Genomic DNA, 11,583 nt, shown 5'->3' on the forward strand with positions numbered 1-11,583 from the left:
TTGCAACCATAATTGTTAGACACCTAGAATGAATGAAGTTAATGTCAGACACTAATCTCAAAATAATATGAGTCAGTGGTAGCTCACTATCTAACAGTGGCATGGTTTAATTTGACTGTTAGATGTTAATTAGTTGTTGGTATATTAAACTGTCAGTGTAGAAGACTTTATTATTAGCATGTGTGTTGTCAGAAGCTCAATAGATACATTTTCAGCATGACACAATCAAATCAGCCTAACAAAGCAAAAGTATTCTTCAACTGACTTCTCAGATACTCTTCTGGTTATTTTTACTCTCTGAAAGAAACATTAATCAGTTTTTGTGTTCCAGAGATTTTGAGCATGCAAAATAGATAATCTCTGGTCTGCTTGAAGGACGTCTTGGTAACAGACGACCGTGTTTATTTAACATGATGAGCAAAATTAAACACTCTCTGTCTGGATCTTCACTAATCCCCCTTGTCTCTGCCTTCTGTCACCTTCATTTACCACTTGATGTTTTTTTTGTCTATCTTTACTTTTGTAGTTGACTCTGACTCAGCTTAATAACTTCTATTCTCTTCTTTCTGTGTGTTTTTCTCTTCCATTTAATTGTTATGATAAAATGCCCCATTTAACTCTTTAACATTTAACTTGTCTCCATATAGTGCTGATGAGAGGTTTGATGCCACGTTCCATACAAATGTGCTGGTCAATGCTTCAGGAGCCTGTCAGTACATTCCACCAGGTGAGACATCCCAGATATTTCTATATTCTTACACAACCGTTCCACACTACTCCCAACACGCTAAATCCAAATTGTCATCATCTTAGGGACATCATTATCTCAACATCATCATTACTGTTATCACTGCCATCAACACCCTTCTCATTCTCACCTCACTGTTCTGGTGAACAATCTCTTTTCAGATTCCCAAGACAATGTCATTTTACAATCACTGAACATTAGAGACTGTTTCCACTTCCTCCACATACCAAAGTTGTTCCACTTGATATAGATCTACTGACTCAGGGGGCCAGTGAAGATCACTGAACTCACTTTCTTGTTCACAAAGACAGAATCGGATTGCTGTCTTGCATTGTTTTACTGCAACAGCTATTGGAAGATGGTAAATTATGGGTATAAGAAATATATGGTCAGCAAAAATATGCAGACTATAGCATGCAGACATACAAGTTCAAGTTTGCAGAGAAAACTGCTATACCACTACAACCAACTTGGATTATTAACACAACTAGCTCTAGCCTCAGCATTGTCTTCTTGGCTGTCAGGAGAAGAGCGCGTCATGGTCTTCCACTTATTATGCTTTCTAAAGGGCTTACCATCATCTTTCTGTCAGCTTTAACTAGTGTCACCATTCTCTTTTAGTCTTTTACATGCACTTTTCTGTTTGCAGAACTGCTGCTCACTGAGCAATTTTTGTAAACTCCGGAGATTGTTCTGGTGAAAATCTCAGGAGATCAGCAATTTCAGACTCACTCAAACTAGCCTGCCTGGCATCAGCAAAGATGCCATGGCCACTGAAGTCAAATACTCCACCCCCCGACCCCCACCTAATGTTTGATATAACACTAACTAAAGCTCTTGATCTGTTTCTAGATCAGTATTTTTTGAATCGCAAAGCTGATGTTTATTTGTATTCTAAAAGGATATCAGTGCCTATAATAAATGGCTTGGAATATACTAGATTTTAGTATCAGAGAAGGATTTATTTAAAGTATGTTTAAGCAAAAATTGTCATGTAGAAGTAACTTTTTATTATTTTAAAAATAAATATTTACATTAAAAAAAACGGATTGGTTTCTAAAAGTAATTTATCTGCAGGTATCTTGAAGAGTACCTGCTACATCGACGTTCGGTGGTTCCCGTTTGATATTCAGAAGTGTGACCTGAAATTTGGTTCCTGGACCCACAATGGTTGGTTGCTGGATCTCCAGATGATGGAAGTCGATGTCTCTACATATATACCCAATGGGGAGTGGGACCTTGTTGGTAAGAATGAAAACAAAATGTCATGCATAGATGTTGAATAAGAAAGACCCTGATAAGACTCTCACGGAGATTCAGCATTAACTATGTGAAACATCCAATCAGTGTCACACATTTTGACAGCAGGTGTTTCATCTGTGTTTCTTTCTTTGTAAGATGCCACTCTCTTAGTCAATCAGTCCACAACGAAGGGGTCTTTAGATGGGGTGAATAATGCAGCTTCTATTTACTATAGTACTAAATCTTCAACAAATTCTCTTTCTGACAGCATTTCTGTACAATACAGGTGATGCTAATTTCAAATACTGATCACAACAGGTAGGCTAGCAAAGCTAAAAATAAAATCCACCAGAAGTAGTTAAGAACTCTCTCAGTTCATAACTTCAAGCCTTTCAGAAGCATCTAGGGAATGACTCCAGCATTTTGCCTACAGTTAGGGTTAGGGTTGATGACTCAGAAGGATAAAGCATATCAAAAAACATGGAAAGTTGCCCATCAAAGTGCCGTTTAAAATTATCCTCCTAACTTTATCCCTCATCCTACCAATATTTTTACCGTATATATATATTCCACTGCTTGTGTCTCCATATGGAAATAAAGAACTCACATCATCTCTAATCCAAGTTTGGGTGTTAATCGGAGGCCAATGGAATCATTTCCAGACACAAACTGACTAACACACAGAGTTGGTGCACCCAGCTGGCTGGGGGAATAGATGGGGGTTGTGAGTGTGTGTGGTAACAGCTGGCCCGGGGATGGTTCACTTAATTCAGGCACAGCCAGGCAGCTAGCTGGCCAAGAACACACACTGTCCTGGTGCCTTAGAACATGCCCATGTTCATGCAAGAGTGCAAACGCACACTCAAAAGCAAGCAGGCACGCATTGTTTCACTGTCTCAGGGGGTAACTCATTAAACTAAACAATTCCTGAGCACATTAACCTAATCTGAACTATCACAACTGAATGCCTCACCCCCACCCTTCACCTATTTATAACCTTTACCCTAAAACCAACTCTTATCCCCAAAGCAGTCCGGACCCTTCGGGACTGCACTTTAAGTCTCTAGGGTGACACATGTACCCATGGGTTAGTGTTCTGTCAGGTTACAGTCCCTAAAGGGAATGGAGGACATGACCCCATACAAGTGAGCGCGCGCGCACACACACACACACACACACGCACACACACACACACACACACACACACACACACAAGATGTGGTAAATGCATCTGCAGGTCTACAATCCATCAAATTAATAGAAACTAACAAAGGCTATTTCTCTTCGGCAAGCGGGTGACAAGAGTTTTAAATGAAATGAAATTGAATCCGAGCAATCAATTTAAACTGAATTCCTACAGGAAGTAACGCTCACACACGCAGTGGTAATATCAAGTGTTTTCTGTTACTCACTTGAAAAAAGTTGTGCATTTTGACTGTATTGTTGATTGTGTCATTTTCACAATCAATTAATTGCTATTAGAGGTGTATAATGCTGGGTAAACCAGGCAGCGCTCTAGTGGGTTGACTTTTATTCATCACTGATTGTTGATTGTAAGCTACAAGTGACTGCCTGGCAGTCACACATACTCACACAGAGGTCCTTGATTGATGATATTAATCCAGAGGACAAGCTAACATTGTCTGCCTTCCACCTTAAAATGATTATACATATGAAATGGATCTGCTATTGTTACTGATCATTTAGCTATACAATTGTTCTTGTACTTGTAGTTTTTCTGACTATGGCCAGGCCAATGTGATGTTGATTTCTGTTACTGACCTTATAAAAATCAAAATACACCTATGCCAACAACAAAGATAAAACTATAGTGTTGAACATGCCAGATATATATGACTGCTTTTTGGAGATGTAGCTGGGTAATCTGAAGCATTTACTAACATTTGCAGGTTTTAACATTTTGTGGCAGTCCTTTACTCTTGCTCGGCATATAATACAAACAATGATCATGGCACAATGCATTGCAGCTACAGCTAACTTTCCACAATCTCCAAAGAGCATTTTATTTGAAACTATTTAAATTACAGATAAAGATAAATACACGCTCCTTTTAGTTTTTGTTTATTTGTTTTTTACAAAAAAAGAGTTACTGTTCAGATCTGGCCATCTGGACATGAAAGCTATATTTTCACTTTTTAGTCACCATGAAATGAACTTGAATAAAAAATAAACTTTAGTCACTGCTTTTTAATGTCATTTTACTCTTTTAATTCAATTTTTTGCCTACCCTTACTTGTTTTGATACGTTGAACTAGTACTGTGTACAAAAGGTTCCTTTCAAATATGCTGTAAGGTTCAGCAACAGGAACTGTTGTTTGTCTGTAAAATAGATATGGAAGTATTCATAAATTTTAAAAGTTTATATTTGAAAGTTATCAAGCTAGTTTTGATCAAACAAATTCCAATAACAGGATGAAAAGATGCCCAGCTGGTCAGCAAACAGATTCAAAAGCCAATTACGGCTCTCAACAAATGGCTGTCATTTTAAAGCCGTGAACTTGCAACTTCTATTTCAGTCTCTACTGTATGAGCAATTCTTTATACTGATTATAACTTCCTGCTAAACAAACAGGTGGAACGGATTTGAGATTATTGTGTTATATAAATGATAACGTCATACAATTCTAATTTAGGCACAAGTGGATTTTCTTTTGTTTTTGTTTTTTTCAAAGCAAGCTGCTTCCCAACATGATTAACTAAATCCCAGTCCAGACAAAATAATATTAATCTGATTGGTTAAAGTCTACAAATTTATGAAATACAGAAATTGAAAGAAGAAAAAAAAGTACTATTATCATATTCATAAGTTTCCAACATCTTCTATAAAAAGTACAAGTTGGCTTTCCATAAAATTTAAAACATTATACTTCTACAAGTATTTTGCCTGTATTTATTTACATTTTATTCATTTTAACTAATGCCTTTTTGTTAACAAGGCCATACGTGAAGTTAAAAATGTGCATTATTGGCTTATTTTAGTGTTTATAAAAAAATACTCAGTCAAGCAGAAGAAAGAACTGGACCATCATTTCATAATTCTGTGTTTTTGACCTCTAAACTGACACCTTTTTACCCCTTAATATGTCTCCCAGGTGTACCAGCAAAGCGTAATGAGCTGTATTATGACTGCTGCAAGGAGCCCTACCCCGATGTGACGTTCACAGTCACTATGCGCCGCAGGACTCTTTATTATGGCTTAAACCTGCTCATCCCCTGTGTGCTCATCTCTGGTCTGGCACTGTTGGTCTTTCTGCTCCCTGCTGACTCTGGAGAAAAGATCTCACTGGGTACAGAGGATCACATACACATCAGGCCATCCTTGCACACAAAGACACAGATACACAGTTTCACGCAGAGGGACAATGATTCATGATTACATTCATGCATGTTGACAAAAATGTGCCTTTCTCCCCTACTTTGGTCATCTCTGCCCACCAGACTGCAATTGCTTACCCATTTATTTGTCTTTGCTTTATGCTAATGCTGACATTATTGCTGTGAATAAGCATTTGCGTTGAATTCTGTTCCTTAGCAGATGAACAAAAGCACCACTGTTAACGCAGCAAAGATAATCATGTGGACCTGAAAATGCCAGCTTGTTTCAAAATGCCATTCCGTGAGACAGGGCTGCACTAAATAGAAATGAGACAGTGCCCCTTTGAGGGTGGATAAGATAGTAAATATTCCAAAAATAAATTCATAGCTTTTGTCACCTGTTTTGAAGACAACCAGCTGCATTTATTTTGAGTTCTCTCAAGTTACAATTTAACAGCTATAGAGATGTTTGATGAAATAATGTATCTAACGTGTGTCTGCCCTTTTCAGGCATAACGGTACTGCTGTCTCTGACAGTGTTCATGTTACTGGTAGCAGAGATCATGCCTGCCACTTCAGACTCAGTTCCTCTAATTGGTAAGACAATATTCAGCTCCTTGTAATGCTTTTATTGGTAATTATTTAATTGTTGGTTTAAAAGCAACATTAAAGCAATTGTGAATTGTGAAGGTTTTCACAGGAACCTATGCAGTCTGAGTATGCACATCCCTCGATTCAGTGGCTTGTAGAACAACATTTAGCAGCAATAACTTGAAGCACTGATTGATTTTCTATATGACTTCACTAGTCTCTAAAATAATTGTGAAGAAATCTTCTTTGCAAGGTTTATGGGGAGTTCCTTTAAGGTCTTATCATACCACTTCATTTGCTGAGTCAACTGCCAAAACTTCTCCTTTAATAGAAGCAATTGCAATTGTTGATAATCAGTTAACCAAGTCCATTTACACAGTAGTGCATAGAGAATGTACTCTGGTGTCCACCTAAAGACATGGATGTTAATTGGGGATTCTAAATTGGTTATGGATGCCAACACTAGAAAATGTTATTTAAATCACAATCTAATATTTCCATTTTCAAACATCCAAGAGCCAAAATGTGTGCTATTTTTAGTTTATTTTCAATTGATGTAATTGTTTTTGCAATAAATAGGTAAGAAAATTATAATATATCATGACTTGCCCAAAAGGTGGAAAAGGTGCCACAGTGGGTCAGTATGGAGATTTTATTTTCTCAATTTACTGACAAGAGAGAAAACCATGGAAAGTTGCTGGATGAAAAGAATAATTTACCCAGGAGACAGTTGGCTACAATAGGTTAGAGTGTCAAAATAGATCTTTATGCCTCATACTCACATCATAGGGCAGTCTGTAGCAGAAAACATTCTTTGCACAGATGGACTGATATGTTGTGGCTGTGGGCGGGTTCTGAAGAGTGTGGGGTGGGTGTTTGCTTGCTGATGCAGTATGTGAAGATTATATTCAGCGTAGGAGATAAACAGTTGTGTTGCATAAGACCATACTGATGCAGACAGGGGAAGACAAGGCAGCAGACTTTAAGAAGGGAGGAGAAGCTGCAGATAGGGCTGCTGCCCTGCATCATCTGGCAGCTCAGTGATGTAAAACAAAGCCAAGAGCAAACACGCCTTTTAGAGTAGATGTTTAACACACTACAGATGCTGTATATCAGAGATAATAGATAAAAGACAAAAATGTCTTTGACATTTACTATCAGAGGTTATCATACAATTCCAATTATATTGTGACACGGAAACGTATAATTTCGTTAGCCCGCCTTTCTACTTAATCGCTGACATCACAGCTGCATCAGAATGTGTTTGAAAAACATGCTTTCCTACATGGAAAGGATATGCATTTTTATGTACCTGTGTGTCTTCCAGTGCCTCCAAGGCTGCGTATGTGTTATGTCTTTTGGCTACATTTTACATTAACAAAAAATATGTTAGTCATCCTCTTAACCACCCCTGGGGTGTTATGACCTTAGATTTGTTGACAGGGATAATTTCTTCACTGAATAATCAACCAGCTACCTTACTTGGTGACAGTGATGATGCTTTCGAATCTAATAATTTTAAAATGACCATTTCACTTATATATTTAACTAAATAAATCATTCAGTAACAGACTACAATATCTACTAACAAGCCATGTGTCCTTTATTGAAATTGCAATATACTGATTTGTTCGTATTCTTCTTCAGCTCAGTATTTTGCTAGCACCATGATGATTGTGGGATTGTCGGTGGTGGTAACTGTTCTGGTTCTGCAATTCCACCACCATGACCCCCACGGAGGAAAAATGCCTAAATGGGTGAGTTCAATAAGGGGAAAAAAGAGACAATTTAATTACAGTATTATTTCAATAACCATCTTTCTAAAACTGTTTACCAAGCTTTGATGTGCCCCTCTTTAGAAGTTGAAAAAGGTTAGTTCTTGCAACAAAAAAGGTACGCATCATTAGCACAATAACAATAACAGATCCTTCTTTGTTTAGTAAAAAAAAAAAAAAAATTGACTCTCCTTAGTTTCACATCATATTTTCACGAGTTTGTTTGTGTAAGGACATGACACCAAGATCTTACACAATGATTAAAGGTACTTTTTAAAACTATACTTGGCAAAACTTTTCTTAAAACCTTTACAACTTGGGGCAACATTTTAAGAGCGGCTGTGAACAGGTGATTTCTGATGTGTCCTGCTATTATCTTTTGATTTTTTCCTTTTAGTCCTGCTCTCATTCTCTTAAGAAGCTTTGCTTTTTTGGTAGGCCACCAAATAAATGTAAGAAATAGAAGTTTTCAGGATGAAATCATACCAACTGTTTTTTCAATTCTGTTGCTAGCTTTAGTCATTTTAGAAGATTTTAGACTTATTTTTTTGGTAAGTGTCAATTAAACTGTCTATGTAGGTTCTCTGTCATCCAGGTCATGGTAGTCTAAGGAACACTTTCCGGTGTAAATTAACATATCAATCCAATCTTTCCACCTTCTTTCCTCCAGCTAAATCTTTATCTTTCTTATTTCCTTCTTTCAGGTCCGAGTCTTTCTTCTCAACTGGTGCGCTTGGTTCCTCCGTATGAAGAAGCCTGGAGAGGAAAGCAAAACTCCAGTGAGCTCAAGCAGTCCTCCAACTTATAAGTACTCCCATTCTCCTGCTCACCACACTAGCACCACCAGCATTCAGATGAGCACCATACCAGGGCAGCAATCCACTCAGGCAACAACAACCAATGGAAACATGAACCTATACTTTAGCTACCACTCAATGGGCACAGACAACCCTGTGTTTCCACCTAGTGTTGATTCAGGTGTGATTGTGTGCGGTGGTGGAAGTGGAGGTGGAGGGAATCATCATAACGGTACCTCCCAGCTTGACATCCACTCAGACCAGACACGGACTTTGCTTTTGGAGCAGATTCCCGAAATTTGCCGGATTTTGGAAGAAGTGCAGTACATTGCGAATCGCTTCAGAGAGCAGGACGAGGGGGAGGCAATCTGCAGCGAGTGGAAATTTGCAGCTGCAGTCGTGGACCGGTTATGCCTGGTGGCCTTCTCGCTGTTCTCCATCATCTGCACCTTCACTATTCTCATGTCAGCTCCCAATTTCATTGAAGCCGTGTCAAAAGACTTTACGTAAGGCTGCTCTCTACCATCACTGACAGATAAAAACTAACAGTAGAAATTCTGACACAATTAGACCTGCACCACACAAGCCTCTCTTGTACTTTTATGTGAAGACACACAAGCTCAAGTTAATTTAGAATTGATATCACCATAGATCAGTACCCAGCCTTTACCCCTTTCATTACACATTTGTAGGTATATAGCTGGGGTAATGTGTTTTTTCCCTGTGAAGGTTGCTCTTTAGCTTACAACATACATACAGGTACATAGGAAGTTGAAGCAACATGTAGTAGTTAATGATGTAGAAAGTCAGACTAATGCACTTTTCTTCTGTATCCCTGCTGCACCACATCATTTACTTGCCACCATTTGAGCGTCACGTCTCATCAGAATTCACTCTTTCCCTTATAGCTTTTCTTTTCTCTTAATTTTAGAATTTACACATCCTGTCTTCACTCAGTTTTCTAGAGATGTCTTACCTAAACAACTTCAGCAGTTAGATATATAGTACAAGGTTTTACAGGTGTATTCTTGTAATGCATTTGTTCTTTGTATTTTATAAATAAATCCACATTTTACAGTGCAATCTGGTTAAGCTGAAATTGATTTTTTAATGAGTTAGCAAATTCACTGAGATCTACTGAAATTATACATTTCACTAATCTGAGGTGTGAAACTACTGAGTATTTTCATTTTAGATAAATATACCATTTTTTACTCGCTAACTGAAATTTGATTTAAAATTTTAATTCAACTCAATTTTATTTATATAGTGGTCCCCTCAAGGTGAAAATGCCCATTATAATTTCCCACAGCCTGACTTACAACTGTATCTGATTCATTACAACAAAGAAAGCCAAATAATGTCTTTATACCTTCATTATTACTCTTCCTTTTACAAATGGAGCTATTAGTCTAATATATATTACAGTTTTTCTCGATTGCTTAAACACTTTTCTTGAAACTATGACTCGTATTCTCAAAACAGTAAACACAAATCCATAACGTCTCACCCAATTTCCCAAACATTGTATTTTCAGGTCGAAATTAAGCTCTACACTCAAAACTATTCACTCTTGCTTAAAAACCAAACTTTGTCCACAGACATCACACACAAGGCCTCAAAAACACACACACTACAACATAGTCTTACACACTGGTGCAATAAATTGAAAACAATATTTCAAAAACTGTCAAGTTATGTTGCTTGTGGTTCTTCCCCTCAAAAACATTTTCATATCATGAAAACAAAAGATCCAATGTACATACAGTGGCACATTTTTATTCATGTACCATACAGTACAACACACATCAAAAACATTATTCCACCTCAGCATCCTGTCTGTGGTCTGGGTCAGGCCCGGGAATCTCATCCACATCACAGGCTATATTGGCCCTGCCCAGGTAGCAGGGGTAAAATCCTCTTGCATGCCTGATCCACCGCTGACATGCATCTACTGATATGTATAGGTAGGCTTCTTCCATGACCCGGAGGAGGTGAACACGGACATAAGGTTCTCTGTCATACACTTTCTACTGCCACGCCGAAAATAACTCCTCCCTCGGGTTTAGAAAGGGAGAGTATGCAGGCAAAAAGATGTCAGAAAACCTTGGGTTATTGGTAAACCAGTCATGAACCAGAGCAGTGTGATGGAAGCTGACATTACACCAAACAACAGCATAGTGAGGCTGCTCTGGCTGTGCTGGTTCACTGTAGTCCCGCTGGAACATATGTTGTCTTAGACCATCAAGAAAAGCAAGGAGAAGCATAGTGTTATAGGGTCCTAGAATGACATGGCGGTGGAGTACCCCTCGTTGGCTGATGGCTGCGCACAAAGTGGCATTCCCTCCACGCTGACCAGGGACATTTACAATAGCCCAATGGCCAATTATGTTCCTCCACCTCCTCCTTGGTGTCCTAGACCTCCTTTTCCTCCTCAACCTCTTCCTTTGCATCTCTTTGAATCCATTGTTTCAAACCTGAATGAGTTTCCGATTGGTGTGTGATAAATTTTGACTCGTAGTGTTTCCACTTGGTTAATTGTGTGCTAATTAAGCTCAAGCTGTGCTGACTTAAGTTAACATTATTGAATGCAAGTGCTTTCTAAATGGCCACATGGTATAAGCACTAAAAAAATGTAGGGATTTGTGTGTAGAGTTTTGCAGTAACAGTTCCCCACATCTGACATCTGTGTTAAAGCAGGGAAATAGTGTTTCAGGGAAATGGGTGTGCTTTTTGAAAAATAGCATTATGGTTTTGAAATTTTATTTCAAAAGATTGGTTATAGTGTTTAAGCAATCAAGAAAACCTGCAATACATTGCCTGCCCTTTATAAGGTTTATTTACAGCAGATAGAAGAACACAGAATACGTAGGCACCAAAATGTTAATATACCTCTGCTAACCCTACCTTACAGGCCAAATCGTACCAATCTCTGCTTCTCCACAGCAAACCAGTCTGTCAGTGGCAGTTCATTTAAACTATAGGAATGATTTACCAGACACTGGAAAAAATACTCAGTCAACATTACTGTTTTGAAATGACATTAAAGTGACAAATTAATACTACCGGAACTTTTCTGTGACTGAAAACGTAA

General features: G+C 38.2%; 1 protein-coding gene across 1 annotated transcript in view; it reads left to right on the forward strand.

Moving 5' to 3' along the window:
- Positions 1–9,572, forward strand: part of LOC102787956 (neuronal acetylcholine receptor subunit alpha-7-like) — a 39,524-nt gene extending 29,952 nt beyond the window's left edge. The window contains exons 5-10 of the mRNA XM_087842095.1: positions 648–727; positions 1,826–1,993; positions 5,104–5,298; positions 5,837–5,923; positions 7,565–7,674; positions 8,397–9,572. Coding sequence (XP_087698221.1) covers positions 648–727; positions 1,826–1,993; positions 5,104–5,298; positions 5,837–5,923; positions 7,565–7,674; positions 8,397–8,999 — 1,243 coding nt within the window. The 3' untranslated portion in view covers positions 9,000–9,572. The remainder of the gene's footprint in view (positions 1–647; positions 728–1,825; positions 1,994–5,103; positions 5,299–5,836; positions 5,924–7,564; positions 7,675–8,396) is intronic.
- Positions 9,573–11,583: the final 2,011 nt, after the last annotated feature.

This window comes from Neolamprologus brichardi, chromosome 6, assembly GCF_056152115.1.
Source record: "Neolamprologus brichardi isolate AB-2024 chromosome 6, ASM5615211v1, whole genome shotgun sequence".
Classification (NCBI taxonomy): Eukaryota; Metazoa; Chordata; class Actinopteri; order Cichliformes; family Cichlidae; genus Neolamprologus; species Neolamprologus brichardi.